The sequence below is a fragment of the Columba livia genome, chromosome Z (genome assembly GCF_036013475.1).
Source record: "Columba livia isolate bColLiv1 breed racing homer chromosome Z, bColLiv1.pat.W.v2, whole genome shotgun sequence".
In the NCBI taxonomy this organism is placed as follows: domain Eukaryota; kingdom Metazoa; phylum Chordata; class Aves; order Columbiformes; family Columbidae; genus Columba; species Columba livia.
This window is the reverse complement of record NC_088642.1, coordinates 13,134,831-13,158,267: the sequence shown is the minus strand read 5'-3', so window position 1 is coordinate 13,158,267 and position 23,437 is coordinate 13,134,831. Positions and strand designations below refer to the sequence as shown.

Below are 23,437 nucleotides of genomic sequence, written 5' to 3'. Positions count from 1 at the left end.
TGAAGTGCTTCTTACAGGCCATGTCCTTTTAGGGCAGAAACACCTGACCTGGCTTTGAGGCAGGTCATTTGGGTACCAGTTTGCCATGTTAAAGGGTTAGTGGTCCATACTGCTTCTGATACCTGAGATGGCACATCAGTCAAGTCCTCACCTTTACAGATTTTGTCCCTGCTAGTGCTGGGGAGATGGGGCTGTCCTGCAGGGGCGGCTGCCACAGCAGCGTGTGGCAGGTGATGGAGACGCAGGCACGAGAGCTGGAACCTGCCGAGTGGGACACGGGCTGGCTCTGCAGTTGGCATCCTTAGACACACACCAAGCGGACCTCTGAGATGATCTCTGAACCAGGCCTATTAGCAATTAGTATATTGCTTGTTGCAAAATAAACACCATCACTTCCGTAACTAAGCAACTCTTATTTACATATGCACTGTCTGTCAGAAGCCCTAATGGAGTCAGGGAAGTTAAACCTGCTGGCCAGGCAAGCTGATTTCCACTCTGCAAAGTCATTTTAGCCAGCATTGGCACCCTGTCTGTGCCCAGCTGGATCAAATGGCTGAGGGTGACAAACCTAGATGCTAATGGATCCTTACTCTTAACCCAGGCAGCATGCAGGATCACTAAGAGATGCGAGCATGTTCTTGTTCTCCAGTTATTGTCAGAGAATTTTTGAGAGGTTTCAGAAAATTACATTTCAGTAATCGTGTGATGTGTTTTGCAAATTATCAGCCAGAGGCCTCATGTCACTTGTTAGGGTTTTAATTACATGGACTTTTAATGAGTCTTGTAGATGGATGTCTTTCACAGGCAAGGAGTTTGCAAGGGTGGTATTTAAAAACAAGTGCTCTGCCAATGCCCCCAAAAATGACCTGAGCATATTTGACCTGAAGATGCGTGGTTATTTTGCCTCAGTGATCTTTGGAGTATCAGCTTTATGGTCACTTATTGGAGCAATCCTGACTGAGCACCCCAGTGGAAGCATTACACTAATCATTGTGAGGAAAGAGGCAACTTATTAAGTCTTGAGAGAGCAAAAGGAAGTGTGAAGCAAGTGGTGTGAAAAGCCTCAGGTGTTAGGAAAACATGATGTGTCATCTGGTTGGAAGATCTTTCAAGGTTTTTCGACTCTAACTTTCACTCAGGGCTGGGGAGGCAGGCAAAGGGGCACAATGGAAGGAACGAAGGAATGGTTGGTGGTGGTGGTGGTGGTGTGAGAAACCTCTGATGTCCAAAGCTGGTGTGTCGGGCTGATGGCGTGGCCGTGGTTGTCTCTCTCTGTGTTGCCTTTCATAATGCAAAACCAGCGGGGAACGGGAGAAAGCTGCTTTCTCTTACAGCTCTTCTGTTTTACAAAGTTTTGTAGGCTGGCTGAATGGCTTGGCAGCCCCTCTCCAGGCAGCGTGGACCTCGGTAGTGCAACTGGAGCCTTGAGCTCCAGCTGGAGCTGCCTGAGGCTCGGGAGCTGGTGCTGTTTGAGGCGCAGGCATGTCGGTGGACCTGACAAAACAGTGGGCTGCTACAGATCACACTGGTTGTCTGCATCTAGGCAAGGGAGTGAAACCCTCAGCTTCTGCTCTGCCACAGATGCGTGCCCTGATCACCAGGTTAGGTTTCTGTACAGACGTGCTTGTTTGTGTAACAAACAGTATCCATCCATCTCTCTCTGGGGAAAGGGTGACTGATGCACGTGAAGCGTTTCTGATACTCGCTGTAAGATAGTGCATGGTGCAAAGCGGCCATGCAGGTGGTCACATCTGTGTGCCAGATGAGTACTGTTTGTTCCCGTGTATCTGGCTGGCATCTCAAAGAGCACAGTGCCTCATCTGCGATTTTCACGTGACAGGTGTTAGCTATTGACATGCTAGTTGTGACAACATATAAAGCTCAAATGCCTCTCTTGTTCAAAAATGGTAGCAACCTCTATTTTAGGAGATGAAGCATTTAGCTGTGGGGTTTTTTTCTGTTTTTATTTTAAAAACATTTTATTTATGTTTACATTCTATTTTATTCTCAGAAGAGAAGCAGGAACCTGGTCAGTAATTGTATTATGAAGGTGTTACTCAAGTGGTTATTCAAGTGAAACTCCACAGACCTCTTTAAAGAGGTTTTGATGTACCTTCCCTGGTCATGTGCTAACAGAAGCTAATCACTGTTATCATTAGAACATTTGCTGTTTTCATTCTGTGGCAGCACTACATTGTGTGTTTGAATCTGAAAGCTGCTCTATCTCCTCATTTCTGCTTCAGTTAATAAAGAGTATGATTTGCCACGCGGTAGTTAATTTTTGCTTTCAAGCCCGTTGCTGCTTAGGGAGTGGTGAACTCCAGCCTGCTGGCTTGTCCCTTAGAGTGACTTGGGTAAAACCTCAGTTGGCAGCCTGTGTTGTGGCATAGGGATGTGATGTTCAGGCACTGAGCTTTGTTCAGAGCTCAGCTCCCATGGTAACAGGCTTATCTGTGAACACTTAATGGCAGGAGATTCCCGTTTTTCCAAGGAGGTGTTGTTGTATTTCAGGAACAGCAAAGCATCAGCTGAGAAGATGAACTCCTCATAAATAAGAAAGAACTAAAAGTTCTGAGATTACTTTCCGGCTGTGCCTAGCATCATGAGATGCTTTGATCCGGCACTCATCAGAGAAATTAAGGATGGCTTTCACTGAGGTTCACACGCAGTTGTCTTGGAAAAGAGAGTATTTCATAAATAAGATGATTAGCTGTTTCACAGACATGTAATTTTTTGTGTTCAATCTTGTTCAATTAAAGGAATCGGTTTTGACTTCCAGTTTCAACAAACAGGCTTCACAAGCTAGTTTGGGATGGAGAATAGCTTCTCAACACAAAGAACACGGTTAAACCGAGAGTCAAAAAGAAACTGAGATTGTTATTGCAATCCAATTAAAAGAGCCCTCCTGTTAGAAGGAACATTTTCCCTGGAGCCAAATGGTAGCTTCAACACTGACCTGTGCCTGGGTCACAAGTGAATCTGGGTTCTGTTGGTTTATCATATAAAAAGTTAATGTATGGCAATTTTAAATTCATTGGTTCTTAACCTGGAAAGGCTAAAAAGTACCTTTTAAAATTAAACTCTGCTTAGTCTTCTGGAGGTAACACATTAATCAGATGGATGGGTTAATATCAATCATTGTAAATGTTTAAATGTGGCATGTTTGCTCATCACTGCCTTTTTATTTACTTTAGTAATTTTTTCTTCAGTAGTTCCAATGCATAGACCAGTATATTGAAATTATTTCTATGAAAAAATAACTATTTAAAGAAAAAGCAACTTAATAAGATTTAAGACACTGGAGAAGATTGTGTTCTTCAGTTATAGTAATTTCATAGGGAGCTTATTGCTACCTATGTGTGAAGAAATCACACAGTGTGGAAGAGAAGTATTTCCTTGCTGTGTATGCTCCAGACAAAAATTTGTGTGCTGTTTTTAATAGGGAGTAAGTTGTATCGTTGGCTGTTATGTTGTTCGGATAAATGCTTGCACTGGTCAACAGGTTAAAAATAAAATCTCTGTGCAGTTACCACATAGGCAACAAGCTCGTGTCCTTTTTTTAGCTAGAAGCCTGTGATGTTCCAGCCGGAGAGCTAAGTTCTCATCCTGGTGGTATTTAATTCCTGTGGCCTCATATGCACTTCTCTTGATTTCCAGTTGTATAAAAGTATTGTCAAGCTAAACTGGTTTTATAGTAACACTTAGGTTTAATTCCATCAGACTAAATCAAGTTTTTCAATAGCAGGTGCAGGCCAGACCTCTGTTACCTCAAGTTCAGCACAAGTTCAGGGGACAAATACAGTTGAGAATTCACCCAGTGAGTTTCCTGACCCAACTTACTACATAACCACTCACGCTCTCATAAATGGGAGGGAAGGAAGGTCTGCAGTTCGGAAGTGAAATAGCATCTTGATAACGATAAATGGATTTTATAGGTGCCAGAAATGGCATGGGTAATCTGATGTATAGTAGTTTTGCTGTCACCCTGGTTTAAATTGGTGAGATTTTCAGAAGAAGTACCATTTATTTAGGAGAAAATGTTCCTTCTAAAAGATCATAACCAGGTGCTCTCATTCCTTCAAACCACTGGGATTAAACCACTGAAGATGCTTCTATCACTGGTTTCCTTCTGAAAGTGATGGAAGTAGCTTTCTGCATAAGGGCTTATGAAGAGTTGAAGTCTCTAAGTTTTGCCTTATCATACTTCTGCTTTTAGATTACTTGTTAACTTTGCCAACATCCACTACCAGATTGCAAAATAGATTCAGAAACTCCTGGAAGCTCTGTGCTGTCGTTAGCTACACTATATCAATACTTAAAAACTTATGTCAAGTTTGCATTATTCACCTAGAACAGTTAACTGCCAAAAATCATCTGGCTCACTGCCAGTGCTGTGCACCCTGACATGGTGTCACTGAGGAGGATTCTGTGCGGGCATACTTGAGATCCGTGTGAGGGGAGGTGAACAGTCTGTTTTAAGGTTCGTGTAGAACGTTGGTGATCTTCAGCCAGGTTTTCACTTCCACACTTGAGAAGCGTGTGGTGCCTGCGGTCCCGACAGCAACCCTGCAGCCTTGTTGGGGGAAGAGGGAACTTGGCTCAGTCAGTGTTTTGGTTTGAGCTGCAGTCGATTTATCTGTTAAATTAATGACCATAGCGTTGGGTAGCATAGCTGTTTCCTTTATCCATTTTCCAAGCGATTTCACTAGGTTTGCTCTCCAACATCTTTATGTTGGCTGTCTTCTAAAGGAAGGCCTGAGAGCTGATGTTAAATGCTAATTAGTGGCTTGCAGCATTAATGCTGTGTTGGGCTCAAAGCCGTCTATCCTTGAACCTTAAGTTCTGTAAAAGCAGTAAGTGTAAACATCTAACAGCTGTCTTGGGAGGATTGAGTGTACTGGCCAGTTTGTCTAATGCACACTTTTTTGTTGTGTACCTGTTCCCAAGCCTTGGTGTCCTCTTTTGTCACGCGCTGGGGGCTGAGCAGGACACATCTTCATAGAATCCTAGAATGATTTGGGTTGGAAGGAACCTTCAAGAACATCTAGTTCCAACCCACCCTCTGTGGGCAGGGACACCTTCCAGTAGACCAGCTTGCTCAAAGCCCCATCCAGCCTGGCCTCGGACACTTCCAGGGATGGGGCATCTACAAATTCTCTGGGCAGCCTGTGCCAGTGCCTCACCACCCTCACGGTGAAGAATTTTTTCCTAATGTCTAATCTAATGTAAATGTCCTCTCAGTTTAAGGCTGTTACCCCTTGTCCTATGACTACATGCCTGTGTAAAAATTCCCCCTCCAGCTTTCTTGTAGGTCCGCTTTAAGGACTGAAAGGCTGCTATATGGTCTCCTCAGAGCTGCTGCCTTCTTCATTTGAAGGCATGGACAACAAACATAGGTTCTGAGCTCAGTGTGGTGCTTTCAGCCACCAAAAGGTGAACCAGAAGAGGGAACCTAGTGAGATCTTGTTGCATCAGTGGTGGGTTTAGCTAGGAGAGAGCCTGTGAGGTGGGGGAGACAAGTCTGCTACTGTCCTTCTCCTTTCTCTGTGTCCTACCCTGCAGCTCCGTCGCCAGCTGTGTCACAGGGCAGGAGGGAGACACCCGAGGAAATTCAGACTCTGGCTTTGGGCAGCTGAGTGTTGCTGAGGGGATTCACAGGGTGCACCAAGGTGCTGTCAGTTCACGTCAGGCAGGGCCGCCTGTCTCCCCCGCCAGAGCTCTGCCACCACCCTCAGCTCCAGCTCATACAAACACCCCCGTGCCCCCAGGACATGCTGCGGGTGTCTCAGCTGCCTTCAGAGGAGACTGTGGCACCTGGCAGGGGACAGAGAGACTTCGTCTGACAGTAAACCCGTGCAGCCTCAGAGGCTTTGCTGCTGCATCAGGGCAGCTTTCCTCCGCTCCCTCCCACGTCCTCGGTGGGGAGGCTGAAGCAGAAAGGGGTAACCTCGTAAAACCAGCCGAGGCAGCCACCACCAGCTGCAGCTGGAAGCAGTTACTCCATTTGGTACTCTTTAATTGTAGCTGTCACTGCTCCAAGCAAGCAGCGGGAGAGACCGTTTCCTTGTTTTTCAGCTAAGGGAGTTTAAAAATCATTGGTTTTGGCCTGGTGCTCTGTCTCCTTGGCAGCTCTCTTCTCCTTGGCTGGTGGATGAGGAATGGTGCTGGCTGTCAGGAAGAGACCCGACCAAGCCAGTCACCGCTGCAGAGCGAGGAGGGGCAGGTTAGCAGGGGCAGGGCTTCCCTCTTGATCTCCATGGGAGCCTGTTTGGTCCCAAGTGCACGGGCACATCTCTCGAGGGGTTGCTCCTGCACAGGGAGCACCGGCTGCCACCTTCAGCCCCCGCTTCTCCAAGAGAGCAGAAATTTGTTGTCTATACGTGTAGTGACGTGTGTCAGTGCCCTGCCGTGTGCCCTCCCCAGCAGCCTGGAGAAGCTGTAGGCAGCCGTGGAAGTGGGCAATACGTCTTGTTGCTGCTGAAAGCGCCTTGGAAATGCACAAGGGGTGAGACTTAGTTGGGAACTCAGAGACTTGGGTGGGAACAGGAGAAAAGGGGAGGAAGCTGCTAGGAAGTGATGACGTTTGGAAAAATCGGCTTCATTATGTCTTATTATAGGAAAAAAAATACTGAGGTGAAGCAAAAAGTGGGAAAGGCAGTCTAGCAAGAACAGTAGAGGTGTCAAACTGTATTTCTAAAAGTAAACTTTTGGAGTTTACCGTACTACAATCTGTTAGCACCCTGTGCAGTGCTGCTCATCTATTTGAATGAGGAGGCTGTGGCTTAATTCTTGAAAAAAAACCTGTGGAGGCAGAAGTGATTGAAGCAAGCGCTGGAAGAGGAAAGGGATGGTGTTTTAAGTTAAACATTACCTTTTTTTTCCCCTTGAAATGCTAGCCAGTTTACTTAAGAATGTACGTGTAAAAAAAAAAAGTGTGTTCCACAAACAAAAGCATTTGTGCAGCTTTGTAGAGCAGTTGTAATAGCACAGCTGGAGGAACTCCAGGGGAATCTGTAAAAGTCTGTGCCTAATTAGTGCTGCCTTTTAAACATACAAAGGGAAAAAATGAGTCGGTGCCAGCAAATCAGAAAAAAAAAAAAAAGTATAACCCAAACATTTGGAATTTGGTTTAAATACAACTACTAGCTCAGTACAATCCTGTCCAAAAAAAAAATAGGGGGGGGAAGAAAAAATAGAAAGAAATGCAGTGGGTGGGGGTTTGTTGCAGTTGTCTCAGTAACTGGGTAAAGTATATAACTTTCAGAATTAGTGGAATGCTGGCAAAAAGGAAAGTTTCCTGAAAAGTTTCTGCTTTCATGGAAAATGACGTTTCTTAATAAAAAGTAAGATGAAAAGGGTGCTGCTTGTGCAGAAGGAACGTGCAGAGCCCATGAACGTGCTCTCCAGGCACGTCAGCGATGGGCAGCACGGTCAGTCCACCTGAGCCAGGGTGGCGGGAGCTGGGATCACTGTGCCTACCGAAAGAGAAGGAAAAGGAAGGACCATTCCTTTCATCCATTTTAAAGCAAATATCTTTGTCGTTTTTCATTGTATTGTATGTTTGCATGGAAAGAAAAACTCACAGCTATTTTTGGTGTGTTTTCTGAAAAGTATCACACCCTTTTCCTGTTGGACCCTCAGAAAAGAGTATTGTAAAACACATGTTTTTTTCCAGTTTTGGTGGGGTTTTTTCCCCTCTGTTTATCACAGTGTTGACAGAAATGTTTTAGTCTGACTCCTCTGTGATGCCTACTGTCTTCTCTGGCAGGTGCTACTTTGGAGTACATCCCTCATGGCCAACTTGCAAACACCCACTTAACTTCAAATTTGCGAGCGCTGAAATTGGAGCAGGACATGGTGCCTGCTCAGGAGGAGAGGAAGACTCCCCTGGTGGACGCCGTTCGGGGAAGGAAGTCCTTTTCTTCTCAGGACAAAACTCTCTCTCCAATTAACCTGACAGATGACCAGCTTGCCTCTGGCCTCTATGGTAATAACTGGCTCACATTCATCTTTCATCATGCTGATGGAGTTTGAATATGAAATACAGTTAAAGGAGGTTTTCAAGGTTCTCAGAATTGCGAAAGCAGGGAATGATGCAGCTACGGGGGCAGTCGCAGTGTGAGATTGTGCGTCTGCAGATAGGGGTTAGTTTTTAAATGGCAGATTGTAGTGCATGAGTGAAATGCCATTTAGTGTCTTCGTAAGAGTTATGTACTGAGGGAGAAAGGGTTAATAAAATAACTTTTTTTTTAAAAGGCTTGAATCGATATGAATGTTTTTCATGTTTTATGCGTAGAGATGGGTTTAAAAGTTGTTTCAGTGAATATTAAATTCTGGAAGACCAGCCTTGACTGAACCTCCCCACCCTGTTGAATAGGTTATTGTTAAATGAGCTGTCTGTACTAATGTGCTACTTCTGGCAATTAGCTGCTGTCATCTGACACCAAGAATTAAGATTTCCTAAATGGAGTAGAGTAGTCCATGTCAGTATTAGGAGTCTTCCACAGATAGCAAAGAAAAAAGAAGTGTCTTTCCTTGAAGTTTTCTAAGGCATCGTAAAGATTAGCAGCATGTTGGAAGATGGACAAGTTATGCTAAGCTAGTTTACCTTTTCCAAAGTTGTTTCTGGAAGTGTTCTTCTGTATTTCCAGTGTGCATTTCACACTATGACTATACATAGAAAAGGATCAGAAAGACCAGCTTCAATTGGTAAATTAAACAGAAACGTGCTTGTTTGTTTTCAAAAGTTGTCTAAAGCTGCTGCAGTCAAAGCCGGCTGCAGATTTGTACTGATACATGTGCTTTGCTTCCATTGTCAACAGTATGTGCTAATAATGAAAACACACTCAAATCCATCATGAAGAAAAGGGACGGCAAAAAGGATTTGAGCAACACCAAGAAGAACCTGCAGTTTGTTGGCATTAACGGCGGGTAAGGGACCTGTCTCCAAAATACCTGTTGTTGTGGCACTTTCACTGTGGGAAGGAGCCCAGGAGCTCGTGCAGAGCTTTGGTCCTTCAGGCTGAGGTGCTTCTGCTGAGTTTAAGGGTCAGAGGGAAGAACATAACAGCTGAACTCATCTTAATCACCTGTGACCCTTTTGTGCTTTCAGATCATGTGGCATCAGTATCAAGTACGTGTAGGTTAGATTGCTGCCAAATTTAACACGGGAAAATGAAACAAACTCAGAGAGCCTTCAGAATGTTTCTCAGGTGATATTTTAGTAAGGCAAACTTTTAATATCTCTTTGGCAGCTGACAAGTGCAGCATTGTGTTATGGAACAATACAGCAAGAGATGGTATTTCCTACGAATTAAATTTTCTGACTTTGTGATTGATGGATACAGGAACTTTGCTAGACAAATGCAGAAAACAGTGTAGAAAACTACGTTCTTTTAAAATATGATTTACCCTTGCAGAATGTTGTAAAGAACTTTTAAATGGTTTCACCAAAGTGGTTTTGTATAGCTTTTCTAGCCCTTTCCTCAGGTTATATTTTCTTTACTACAAATTCCTTGTGCACTACAGAGCCTAAATATTGCAATTAATTAATTTCATACATACTGACTAAAAGTATTATCACTTACAGTGGGGGAATGTTGTCACTCATAAATCCCTCTTAAGAATAGGCTTAGTACATTAATTCATCAGCTTTTGAGGTTAGTGAGATAAGACAATTCATTAGAATCAGCATTATAATTGTCCAGATAGTTTATATTTCATGTAAAATATCAAAATGTTTTGGATCATCACAGGAAAAAAATGTTAAAATTGTGGCTGTTGGTTTTAGATAGGGTGGTTAGCTTCCGTGCTTGTATCTGCCTAGCAAGGAAACAACATAATTCACTCTGAATGGAGTAATTTCATTTTGGGGCTAAGGCAAGGTCTGACAGAGTGTTAAGACTTTGTTTAAAAATGTTTGTTCTTCTTTCATTACACACTGTGCACATAATAATCACAGTGTCGGTTGGTAGTGACACTGAGTTCAGTGAGTAGAAAAGGTCCTGTGAGTAGAAGGCAGGAACACTAAGCCTTTGCAAGACATTTTTCGACTTGTCCCAGCGCAGGCGAGTTCCAACCACTGCTGGATGGAGTGGAGCATCTGCCTTATGAGGAAGGGCTGAGGGAGCTGGGTCTCTTTAGTTTGGAGGAGACTGAGGGGTGACCGCATTTATGTTTACAGATATATGAAGGGTGAGTGTCACCAGGATGGAGCCAGGCTCTTCTTGGTGACAACCAATGATAGGACAAGGGGCAGTGGGTTCAAACTGGAACACAAGAGGTTCCACTTAAATATGAAAAGAAACTTCTTCTCAGTGAGGGTGACAGACACTGGAACAGGCTGCCCAGGGGGGTTGTGGAGTCTCCTACTCTGGAGACATTCAGAACCCGCCTGGACACCTTCCTGTGTAACCTCATCTGGGTGTTCCTGCTCCTGCAGGGGGATTGGACTGGATGAGCTTTTGAGGTCCCTCCATTCCCTGACATTCTGTGATTCTGGATGGCACTGAGCAAGCGCCCCTGCCCGTTCTTCCCCCAGGTATGAGACAACGTCCAGCGACGACTCCAGCTCTGAGGAGAGCTCTTCGTCAGATTCGGAAGAGGAGTGCGAGGAGCACGAGTACACCGGTGGACGGCACACCGAAGAGGGGCAGCCCTTGCCCTGCGCCCCAGAGGTCTGCGCCATGGGGGCAGAGAAGGACAGCCCCCCCGCAGAGTGTGAGGCCGAGGAGGTAGAAATCAGAGAGAGGTAAGCTGCTCACCCTCTTCTCAGGATCTCTATGGGGGTCACCACTGCCTCATTGCACAGGGCGAGTTGTGGGCTGTGCCTGAGCTGGTGGAGAAGGCACCAGCCCCATCGCTGCTTGACTGCTGCCCACGTCCCTCTTCCTCCAGCGGGTAACCAGATGGAGTTTCATGGCAAAATGACCCTATGTAAGTGGGGAGGAGGTGTCATAGGGTGTCCTTTCCAGCAGCTGACCTCCACAACTTTAAATGGTCCATTTATAGTGAGTCCCAGGCAGCTCCTCCCCAGCAGAGACTCTCATTTGGGAGCAGGCAATACCTTGCTCAGCCTGTAAAAGAGTAAGTAAGCAAGCGAGTCTTGAGCCACGGATGCCAGGTCAGTAGCCTGCTGGGAGCGCATCTTGCATTTGCACCTTCCACAGCATCTCAGCCGTGGCTGGTGCTACTCAGCAAGATGATGGGGTGCAGCAGCAAGGAGGTCATCCAACCCTGAGATCACATGCTTCATATAGGCAGGTAGTCTGGTATACTTTAAGGCCACTGTCATGCATTTGTTCAGCATTTCATGTCTAAGTCACTTTTGAAATTGCTGGTAAGGAGCTATGTAAGGTAGCGTTTGACAAGCAAGGCATGTATTTATTTTGGCACATGGAAAGCAGTAGTGTGGTGAGTTTTTACTGATTCTTTATCAAAAGGAAGTATAAACAGACAGTAAAGGGATATTTTACAGATACTGAATTTGCCGGATGTTTACAAGTGTGCTAACTTGGAAAATTATGTAAGTGGAAGAATAACAGTAAGAGAACTAAGACACTGGAGTTGTAGCTTAGCATCAAACTTAGCTGTAATTATCAACTGCTAAATAAAAGGGATGCAGAAATTCATTATGAGTTATTCGTAGGCCCTGTAGCTGTGAATTTTGAAGTCCCCTGAGCTTCATTTTTACAATACTGTAGGATAGCCTGTTATTTCACAGGTGGCATTAAGAAGATGGGCAGTTGCACAAAGGAGCTCTCTGATTTGTTTACCCTAGCAAGTGGTGATGGTGAAAAGGGGCAGCAGGACATCTTAGATAGCCAAATGTACTTGGGGCTGTCTTGGCAATGCCCTTTGAAGGGAGGAGGCAGGGCGCGTGGCCTTGTGGGACCAAGTGTGGTCCGTATGATGTTGGAGTATCTCATTGCTCTGGAAGCACCAGCAGCTGGCTTCTAACCCTGGAGGGCTAAATTGCCTGCCTTACACACGAGTGTGTTAGCCTCTCCACTGGCTGGGAGAATTCTCCTGGAAGATTACCTGCATGCTCTGTGGCAGCCGACAGGCAGAGATGGCTGGCTACAGCCTGGCATGCCGTGTGGCACGTGCGTGGGCCTTCTTGGTTTTTTTCAGCTGTTCCCTGAGCTTTGAAATCTTTGGTGGAAAGGGGGCAGAAGTGAGAATATGAAGGGGAACTAGAGAAAGACTAAATTTCCAGAGTGGACAGGTTGAGAAAGCCAGTTTTGGGTGAACAGGATAAAGCGGGAGCCGGCAGGGAGGCACCGCCTGTGCCCTTTCCCACTGGGTAATTCCATTTCCATCACAACTATTGGCATTTCCTCTTGTTAATCAAGTAATCAAAGCACAGAGCATGTAATACATGCTCTGCACTCGCAGAGCAGTAGGTGAGAATTTCCACTAGAAGACTGCCAAGTCTAAAGCTCAGAAGTGAGGCCTCTTCTGCTCTCTGTTCCCACTGCTCCTCCCACCTGCATCTGGGAAACACATTTTTCCTCCTCTTGGGGGTCCGTGGCCCTGCCAGCAGCTGTGTGTGCCATGGAGGGAGGGGGTCCCCACAGAAAAGAGCTGCCAGAGCCTCTTCTGCATTGCAGCAGCTGATGACTTGCCTGGAAACGTTCATTCTCTCATGACTTTTGGAAAGGTAAATGTTTCTATGCTGAAACATTGAGAGAAAAACTGAAATGTACCATGTATTCTGCTGTCTCCCTCAGGTACGAACTAAGTGAAAAGATGCTTTCTGCCTGTTACCTGCTGAGAAACAACATTGATGACCCCAAGGCATTGACCAACAAAGATGTGGTAAGCAATGCAGGGCAAAATTCTCTCTGAGCTGCAACAGAAGAACTTCGGGGAGGGGTGACTTCTCATTTTGCAGGACCAGCACCACAGTGGCTAGTCAGAAGAGGACTTCATCTTTCCCAGAAGAGTCACAAACTGCTGCTTCTATCAGGAGACTTTTGTCCAGAGAACGTACTTGTGCTTTGTGTGCTGGGGTGTCATCATCCTAAGGTGCACACATAAAAACAGTAACGTGAAAGCGCAGCTTCAACACGTCCGTGCATTCACGTATTATTTTTGTAAGTGTTGCTTTACACTGCTGTGGATGGCTCTCAGGCCTCTCATTAACAGACTGCACAGGGTGAGGAGCCTGTTTTCTTCCCATGACAAAAGCTCAGAGTCTGTTCTGAAACTGAATGTGCTCTGCCTCCTAAGCACGGGAACACTGCTTCCGTCTCGCTTACCAGCAGAGAGTAAGGAGGATTCATTGTTAATGCTTAGTCTCAAGAAATAAGGATGTGTTTGCTTCAGGTTGCAATTGCCCAAATGCCTCATAAAAGAATTGTCTATGCTACTTTCTGAGGGCAATCTGAAAGCAAAGGAACACTGCTAAGTGGTATGAAATCGAATTTTGCGTTTGTTACAGTTGTGTGGTGATGTAAAAGGCAACAATCCAGTGCCAGTCTCCTCTGCTACGAAGCATCTGCAGCTTCTTGAAGACAATAACATTGTCTTTTAATAACAGATGCAGATATTGTCTGTGTCTAGTTATGACATCTGTGGTCCAACGAGGGTTTTGAAAGGTGGTTTAATATAATACAGTCGTGATGAGTAGTTTTTGATGACCTGTTAGTCCTTCAGGAGTAGTTCAGGCATTCAAATAACAAATGCTTTAGGCCAAGTCAGAGTTGAAAGTGTCAAAAATGTCATAACCAGGTGATCTCTGTCTTGGAAGTGTAATTTGAATTTACATGTTTCTTTCTTCTGTTTCAAGTCTTTACCAGCACAAGTGGTGCTTTGTATCTGAAAACTGCAGACTAATCAGCTCTTGTTCCCTCTCTGCTGATAAAGAAGTTTTGTCCAAAAAGGGTAAATCTCAGTACAGCTAGAGGTCTGTATAAATTGTCTCTACCTCTTCCAACATACTGAGATCTTGTAGCTGCTGAAGGAATTGCATCACATGCCGTGAAAGCTATAAATCTGTTTATTTACCCCAAAACAGTATTTGCTTTTTTCATGACAGTGTGATGTTGTTGGCTCATGTTCAGGTTGTGATCCTCTGTAATGCCCAGCTCTTCTCCTGTAGAACGGCTGTCCAGCCAGTTCTCCCATACTTAGTGCATTTGATAATTCAGGCCTTGGGACTGGGCCTAATTACTTTGCATGCTGTTAAGTTCCCAAAAAATGTGCATTTCCACTGCACGTAGTCTTGGGTTAATCAGTGATTTATGAACTTTGTTAAGGATTTCATGGAAATGGTTACTTCAGGTCTTTTTTCTGTTCAGCAGTATTTGGTACCCATTAATCCTGGGGGTAACTCATCTTAAAATTACACACCCTCAGAGGTGAAAATCAGGTAAAATGAGGGGAGGTAAAGAATTGGTGTTTTAAAGAGGGGTTTAGTCAGAGAGGAAGCTGCAGTCCATACATCTTATTTGTGAGCTGAATACCTTCTTCCCACATTTGACTAAAAAAGACTTGACCTCCTGCATCACTGACTTGTGGGACGGAAAATCCTTTAAATAGATTGCCCGTATGTCAATTTTTCTGTCTTGGTTTTGGCAGAGGTTTTGTTTAAATACCATCCAGCATGAGTGGTTTCGTGTCTCAAGTCAGAAGTCGGCTGTTCCTGAAATGGTTGGAGACTACATAACTGCTTTTGAAGAGATTTCTCCTGCTGTCCTCAGACATATCATCAATATGGCGGATGGAAATGGAAACACAGCTCTGCATTACAGCGTCTCACATTCTAACTTCGAAATTGTAAAGCTTCTTCTGGATGCAAGTAGGTTGACTCGTTTCCATATTTTTTTTAATTATTTTTTTTTGTTTTTTGCAATCCTCACAGATCAAATTCTTGATGAGCAAGGGGTCACTTCTGGGCTTCCTCCAGCAGCTGTTTTAACTGTTAACAGTTACACGATGGCTCACTTGGGTAGTCTAGAATCCTTGTTTCTGCTGCTAAGTTTGGAGGTGATGGTGGTGGCTTTTGAAGGAGTTAGGTACAAAAACACTCAAGTAAATTATATGCAGAGTTGACCACTGTTTGGGACACTTAGGTAGATCCCTGACTGTTGGACTGTAGTTCAGCAGCACCAGCCCGCAGCAGTTTTCTCTGGAGGCAGCACAGCTGCTGCTCAGCCAAAGGTAGGGTGCTGGTGGAGGAAGATGAATTCAGGTATAAACGTTGATGGTAAACATTCAGAGTAGTCTAGATTTATCTTACTAGAGCAGTACAGAAGGTTTTTCTGGCCACCGGCTTGGCACTTTTGTGCTTCTCTCCTGAGAAACTGGAGCAATACAGCGTCCTGCCATGCAGGAGCATTTCCCTGATCCATGAGCAACGTGATGATGCTTCATTTAGTTGTTTTTGTTGTTGCTTTCTTCTCTCAATCCCATTGCCACACACATGCAGAGAGGGTAATGGCAGAGGGGAGGCTCCAGAGCATCTGCTCCCTGCATGCGCTAAGCCAGCAGGCAGTCAGCAGAAGGTGTCACACGTTGAAGCTGGTCCTAAGCAGGATGCAATCTGTTTAAGGTAGTTTTGTTCCCGGATTGAAGTTTGTTTCCATGAACTGGTTATAAAACTTGTCACGGTTGTGAATCTTAACTAGACCAGTGACATGCCTGGAGTATAAGCCTAGCAATATTTACAAATCCAGAAGGGTGACATCAGATAAACAAGGATATTAATGATACAAATCTCAGCTTTGATAACCCAGTGCATCTGCCACTGTAGAGACTTCCTGGGCAGGAAAGTGAGTGCTTTGAAATCTGTGGTCCCATTTGAAGGCAGCCTGTTGGGAAGAGTGAGTCACGGCGGGGGAATGCAGGGAATGTCGGGAGCACAGTGAAACAGCAGCAGGCTGGCTCTGCCGCGCAGCGCCGGGAGGAACCTGCCCCTCCACTCCCCCGGGTACCTCAGGGAAGCACGAGCACCCTCATCTGCTGCTGGGAGTCCAGACTGCTGTAGTTTATTTACAGCAGCTGGTATATTTCTGTGAAGACAGCGGGTTTTAGCTGTAAAATCCAACAACCGGGTCTAGTGCCAGGTGTGCGGGAACATGCTGCACGTGCCAGTGCTTGGGAAGTATTTACAAACAGGCAAATTCCTTCAGGTTTCTACTGTCTCCCTCTGGATTATGTTTAAATGGTCACTACAGTCAGCTTTGCAATGTTGTTATATCACAGGCAGATTCCTGGTCCAAGAACTCCACATCTGTGTGCTTGGTGGGAAGAACAGATGAGACAAGAGACTCTTCGTATCACCATGCAGTGTTACCAAGAGGACAAATAGGAAAACAGTTCTGGTCATTAGCCCTGTAGAAAAGGAGCTGAAATGTCATCTCAGAACCTCTGCTTAAGTAGTCTAGTCAGGGTAGGAGAGCATTACTTCCAGTAATTATTCACTACTCATGAAGTAATGCATGTAGCAGAGTGTCGTGTTCTGTGGCTTCAGTGTCTTCCCAGAAGTGACTTCGGAAAGTAAGGCTGGGCTGTGGGTTATAAGGTATCACAGGTGATGTCTACAGAACATGAAAAAATGTACGTTTTCTTACATCTGCACTTGTATTGCTTCTGCAGTGTTCTTTTCACTTAAAAAAAAAAGTGCCTTTGGTAATAAATCTGAAGGATTTCCTGAAGCATTTTTGCTTGTTAAGATATCTGTTGTGCAAGTTAAACACAAGCCTAGGGATACTGTTTATGTAAGTATGAGTCCTTGCTTTCCAATACGATGAGCACACTGAAAGCCCTGCTGCCTGGTAGACTAATTACCCTGCTGGATTTCTGCAGAATTTTAGAGACAGAGAGAGACTGGATGTTAGACTTTAATGAAAAGGAGAAATCTTGTTAGCTGCTGGCACTAGTTAGAAGATTTGACTGTATTTGTTCCCAGAGTACTTTTGCTCCCAGTCAAATCCTCTGAAGAGCTGGAAACAGTCTTTAATTGAAAGGATTTTTCTGCAGCTCCAAAACATGTCAAAGTACACTTGCAGATCTTTAAAATAACACCAGTTACAGGAAAATATTTGTGCTGAAGACAAACAGCTTTTCCACTGACCGTGTTGCTGGGCCGTTTTGCTGTGCAGTGTGGATCCCCTCAGGAGAGGAGCTTAAAGACTCTCCTTATGGTATTCCTGGGGTTCGGACCCATGACCCCAATGGTCATGTCAGATTTCAGACCACTTGCTTTTACAAAAGATAAAAAATGCACAAAGAGGGCCCTAAATGATGGCATATAAAATGGTTTTGTGCTCTCCTTTGTGTTGCACACATAGTAGCAGAGAATCCTTTTCTTTCTCAGACTCAAGAGCACCCCTGTTTATTTTTTTTCTTCCCCACTTTCCCTTGAATTGCTTCCATTATGAGAGCAATTGCTGCCTTTGCTTTTTATAGGCTGTTCTACTAACAGTTTATTCAGTTCATTAGCACAATTGCTGCTTTTTGGGTTCGTGCTTTCCAAAGAAATTATCTCATCCCTCTGCAGATGTCTGTAACGTAAATCATCAGAACAAGGCCGGCTATACCCCCATCATGCTTGCTGCGCTTGCAGCTGTGGAAGCAGAAAAGGACATGAGGATAGTGGAGGAACTGTTCAGCTGTGGGGACGTGAACGCTAAAGCCAGCCAGGTCAGTCACGGTTCATGAGACACCATTCCTACTCCTGTGGCTTTTTACCTTTCCTTCCATGCTGCCATCCCTGCTCCATCGGTTCAGCTTTTGCACTTATTCACTCTCACCCTCTGTGGTCTGTGATGTTTGTGCTTATGTTTTTGATTGCCGTATACAAAAGAGCTGTGTAAGAACAGTTGAGCCTCAGGTCTGGATCTCTTCTAAAAATAAATATATTATATGAGAGAATCATTACTGAATTTTAGGAGTCATTTACAAATTCTGCAATGTATAGCTCCTTCCAAAGAACTCTGGATGTCTGGAGATAGATCCACTATCTTACTTCAATGTAGTAAATAACTGTGTGAATGTAGGGTATATTATACATAAAATGTGTTTAAATTATGGTAAGCAGAGCCTTGAGTGCTGTATGAAATAACAACAATTTTTGTTTTCCCCCTAGAAGCAGCACAGTGCCAAAAAATAAGTGTGCATGATTTGTCACTGGTTGTCTGCATGGTGATTTACGTTTTCCTCTTCTTTCCATGCAGGCTGGTCAGACCGCACTGATGCTAGCTGTGAGTCATGGGCGGATAGACATGGTGAAAGCTTTACTGGCCTGTGGTGCAGATGTCAATATCCAGGATGACGAAGGCTCTACAGCTCTGATGTGTGCTAGTGAACACGGACACGTAGAGATTGTCAAACTTCTGCTGGCTCAGCCTGGGTGTAATGGCACCCTCGAGGACAATGTGAGTTGCATTTCCTGACAGTGCTTCATCAGACCGTTTCTCCACTCTGGAGTGTTTTTCTAATTCAGTTTTTTTGGTGCAGTGGAGATCTGCTGAAATCTGCTTACGTGACTCACAGCACCACAGTACCAATGCATGAATCCTCTGCGTAATGGTAGCAAGTGCTGTGATTATTCAGCTAGTGTCTCTGCTCTTCTAACAGACTTACCCAGTAACTATTTTCGTGGTTAGCAGTAGATGTAGGTTTAGCCTGGCAGGCAGCTAAAAACCACACATAGCCATTTGCTTACTCCCCCCACCCCAGCAGAATGGGAAAGAATCATAAAAAAAGGTTAAACTTCATGGGTTAAGATAAAGACAGTTTAATAGGACAGGAAGGGAGCAATAGTAATAGAAAGAAAAGGAAGAGAAAAGAGAAAAAAAGGAAAGGAAAGGAAAGGAAAGGAAAGGAAAGGAAAGGAAAGGAAAGGAAAGGAAAGGAAAGGAAAGGAAAGGAAAGGAAAGGAAAGGAAAGGAAAGGAAAGGAAAGGAAAGGAAAGGAAAGGAAAGGAAAGGAAAGGAAAGGAAAGGAAAGGGAAAAGGAGAAAAGAGAAGAAGAGCAAGTGATACACAATGCAATTGCTCACCACCCATTGACCAATAATAATAATAAATAAAAGCAAGTGCTACACAATGCAATTGCTCACCACCCATTGACTGATACCCAGCCAGTGCCTGAGCGGTGATCACCACTCCCTGGCCAACTCCCCAGGTTTATAGACTGAGCATGACATGGTATGGAATAACCCTTTGGCCAGTCTGGGTCAGCTCTCCTGGCTGTGCCTCCCCCCAGTTTCTTGTGCACCTGCACCTTCTGGCTCAAAAGTCTCTGACTTGGTATAAACATTGCTCAGCAACAACAAAAACATTAGTGTATTATCAACGTTCTTCTAATACTAAACCCAAAACACATCACTATACCAGCTACTAGGAATAAAGTTAACTCTGTCCCAGCCGAAACCAGTGGCAGTGGCCAGAATCACAGGATCTTAGGGATTGGAAGTGACCTCAAAAGATCATCCAGTCCAATCCACCTGCCGGAGCAGGAACACCCAGATGAGGTTACACAGGAATGTGTCCAGGAGGGTTTTGAATGTCTTCAGAGGAGGAAATTCCACAATCCCCCTGGGCAGCCTGTTCCAGTGTTCTGTCACTCTCACTGTGAAGTTTCTTCTCCTATTTAAGTGGAACCTGACATGTTTCAGCTTGCACCCATTGCCCCTTGTCTTATCATTGGTTATCACCGAGAAGAGCCTGGCTCCATCCTCGTGACACTCACTCTTAACATATTTATGAACATTAATGAGGTCAGCCCTCAGTCTCCTCTACTCCAAGCTAAAGAGACCCAGCTCCCTCAGCCTTTTCTCATAAGGGTGATGCTCCGCTCCCTTCATCGTCTTTGTTGCCCTGCGCTGGACTCTCTCCAGCAGCTCTTGGTCCTTCTTGAACTGAGGGACCCAGAACTAGGCACAACATTCCAGATGCAGTCTCACCGGAAGAGATAAACCATTTGCTAGCTCATGGTAAAACATCTTCCTTTCTCACATTCCTTCCCCCTTTCCCAGGAGTCTTAGAGTTTTCAGTTAGGACCTTATCTGGTGACTTCATCACCTTCCTGTGTTGATTTCTGTGTCTGTGGCAAACACCTACAGTTCTCTTCACAGAATGTTCACACAGTATCTACACCATGACTTACAGGTTTGGTTTTGGTCATGAAGCTACATTGTCCTAACAATAAACAGATACAGGCTTGACAGTACCAAATGGGACACTTGCATATTTCTTGTTTGCAAAGATCATTGGAGCCTACACTGTCAGCAGACAATTGGATCTCCAGACTGCTCAAGCTTGAAAATGTTGACTTAGCTGTTTTTTTGCCAGTACTGTGTTCTCATTAACAACATCAACTCTTGGGTTATGTTTCCGTTCTTCCTATTGCTTTCACCCACTGAGCACTGAAGTGGAGCCTGGGCCTGGGATTTGGGAGGGCAATGGGTGGTTATTTGTTGAAGGTGTTGCAGAGAGGCAGAGACATAATTTCTGTTCATTGACTTCACCTTCTGCAGAACCCAGCTCAGCTGCCCAGTGTTGGGGGTTGTACCCACATGGTGCACCAGTTTCAGGAAGGGAAGGAAACAAGGAAGGCATAGTTGGGGATGTGGCAGCTTCGTACAACTGTGACCCTCTGACAGCTCAGGGGTTCACATCACAGGTTGTCTGACATCTGCTTCTTCCTGGACCAAACACGGTCTATAGGGAAACCAGCAGGTCAATATATTATCCTTTAGGCAAAAGTAGTCTTTGCTTCTAGCAGCCTCAACAACTATGGTTTCTGAAAGCAGTATCTTCTGAAAAACAGAGACAGTATTTGACCAGAAAAGTCCATTTGTTTGCAGTAAGACTTGCATCAAGGAGCATTTGGAATTATGAATGCAACTGCTCTTAGTGGGAGCCATAACACAACAATTATCATTATAATACAGCAGTTATAATGATATTTGATTAGCATTTATCCCTCCCCTATCTTCTCTTCCACTCCTCACTGACATTGTCGTTTCTCTCAGACCAATCTTCTGAAATCACTGGTCTTACACAGCACTACATGTAACGTTATAGTGATAATGGCATGCTCATTCTTCCTCAGCAATAATCGAGACTCCTCATTGCGCAAAATTATGAGGCCTCTGACAATTGGACTGCCTCATAAAACAGCAGTGCAAGGCCTATTGTCACTTAATTATAATAAAAGAAATTAAACAAGACTCTAAATTAACCCAGCTGTTGGGGCTTTTAAGAGGTCTGTTAGTGCACACAAGTACTAATTCTGTTATTTCTTCTTTTCTCCTCTCAGGATGGCAGCACAGCACTTTCAATAGCCCTGGAAGCTGGACATAAGGACATAGCAGTTCTTCTTTATGCGCATGTCAACTTTTCCAAAACCCAGTCACCGGTTAGTACGCAACCTCCTGCAGTTTACATTTTAACTTGCTGCTCTTCAACATAGTAGTAAAACATAAACAACAGATTACACAACCACACTCAGCAGCTGTACCGCCATACAGCATATGAATTTTCAGGTTTATTCACAGGATAATTTTTATGCTGGTAAGTGAAGTGTACATTTTTAAATACTGGTTGTCTGCAGAAGGCTGGACTCTGGCTGATGGATACCTCCTCCCTTTTATCTGGGGTGAAGACAGCACACTAGCAAGGTTCACTGACTGGCTATTGTGCAGAGGTGCTGTTCCATTACTGTAATGCTAATTATTGACCTGGTCACCAAAACGCAGCTGTTTCTAGAGTTACAGCTGTCCTAAGTGTTATGGCAAATATCCACCTGCTCTGAGAGCCTCAACTCACTGTCCTGATAAACTGCTGCTAAATATTTCGCTGTCTAAAAACATGCACTCACAGTTAGCAGATTGTGTGATAGCTGGCACTGTTCTTCCTAAAATGAAAAAAAAAAAAATTAATCTGTGCAATTAGAGGCAAGGAATTGAGCAGGGTGCTTGTGAGCGCTGTGTTCTCATTCGGCTGGCTGGAATAATTTCCCTTTGATTAATTGTTCTTTCCTCTTTTTTAGGGCACTCCTAGGCTTAGCAGAAAGACATCTCCTGGTCCCACCCACAGAGCCACGTTTGAGTAGTAGTGCATGAATATCTGTAAAAATCCCTATGCCATCTTTAAGCTGCTAAATGTTACTGTTTTACTGAGACAGATACTGAATGTAATTGTCTTGTGCCTGAACTCACCAGCAAAGTGAAAGCAGAGATCTAGTGCTAAAGATAGAAAACTGTAAACTTGAAGCAAGCGTATAGTTAAGTAGTGCTCAGCTGAGAACCTTAGCCAGAACTGTTCTTTTGCTCACCTGCTTGTCTTTCTGTACACTGGCATACATCCTGTTTTTCTTTGCTATAGATTATCCTTTCCTATGTTATGCAGCCTAAGACTTCTAAAGCTATCCATGCAGGGGTCTCCCAGTGACTTGTTTTAATAATTCTAAAACATATTTATATTTACTGTGCCTAGACTTTATCACAGTAATGTTTTAATAAATTTCATTCCAATGTGATTTTGGTGTTTTTAATTACTTTGAAATTCAGAAGTTGCAGTTGCTTATATAGTCAGCTCCGTGGATCTTGAGCTGGTGGGTGAGTCGGTAGATGTTGGGGATAGAGCCTCTCGTCAGGTCTGAAGTTCACTAAATAAGTTGTTGCTAATTGGGGATAATGTATAACTTTTTATATGAAAGATACTAGTATCTATAAAATTAACTCGCACAGTATTTTCAACATTTTATATTCCTTAATAATTAAAAACTACATGAAGAATTACATGTCCTGTTACCATATTTTTATTAACTGCATCAGTCTATAAGCTCCATACATGTTTATTGGAGAGTAAAATTAGATACCAGCTGTATATTCCCCTTGAGTGGAACTGAGCATAGTTCTCGGTGCATATTTATGGAGTGCTATTACCTTGTCACATTCACTTTAGTCATGTGTATTGAAATGTTTGAAGTGCCTTAGACTCTTGCCATATTTTCAGAATAAAATTTCATTATGCTGTTTTACTTCTCTCCTGTTTTACGTGTGATTTGTCGTCATCCAAATATGCAGAGGCAAAACAGGATGGATTGGAAAGACGAGGCAGGGAAGACTGGATAACTCAACCCTTGGGGGTTGCTGATACAAACAGCATCAGTGCCCAAACTAGATTTTTCCTGCTGACTGGCTGAGTAAAAAGCTTTGCCTGAGATGATCTGCCTTCACTGGTCTTGCACTTGTTGTGAAGGCTGTTGGTGAGAGAAGTGGCCTCTCTCTTGGCCATGTGCAGCATCATGGAGAGGCATCAAAGGGTGGTGTTCCAGCAGTTTGACCTAGCCCTCTGCCAAGTAATTACCAACTGAAATGAAAGTCTTTGAGCTTTTATCTTCCAAACAGTACTGGCAGCTTAGTGAAGGGGATGCTTTTTAAAAGGCACCAGAGCAGTTTTTAAGCTAGGGCCTCCAT

General features: G+C 44.2%; 1 protein-coding gene across 11 annotated transcripts in view; it reads left to right on the top strand.

The window, feature by feature from the left end:
• Positions 1-22,998, top strand: part of KANK1 (KN motif and ankyrin repeat domains 1) — a 128,786-nt gene extending 105,788 nt beyond the window's left edge. For all 11 annotated transcript variants that reach the window (XM_065047257.1, XM_065047259.1, XM_065047260.1 and 8 more), the window contains 9 exons: positions 7,769-7,987; positions 8,823-8,931; positions 10,541-10,750; positions 12,732-12,819; positions 14,584-14,803; positions 17,507-17,649; positions 18,183-18,383; positions 21,274-21,372; positions 22,006-22,998. In XM_065047257.1, coding sequence (XP_064903329.1) covers positions 7,769-7,987; positions 8,823-8,931; positions 10,541-10,750; positions 12,732-12,819; positions 14,584-14,803; positions 17,507-17,649; positions 18,183-18,383; positions 21,274-21,372; positions 22,006-22,068 — 1,352 coding nt within the window. In that variant the 3' untranslated portion in view covers positions 22,069-22,998. The remainder of the gene's footprint in view (positions 1-7,768; positions 7,988-8,822; positions 8,932-10,540; positions 10,751-12,731; positions 12,820-14,583; positions 14,804-17,506; positions 17,650-18,182; positions 18,384-21,273; positions 21,373-22,005) is intronic.
• Positions 22,999-23,437: the final 439 nt, after the last annotated feature.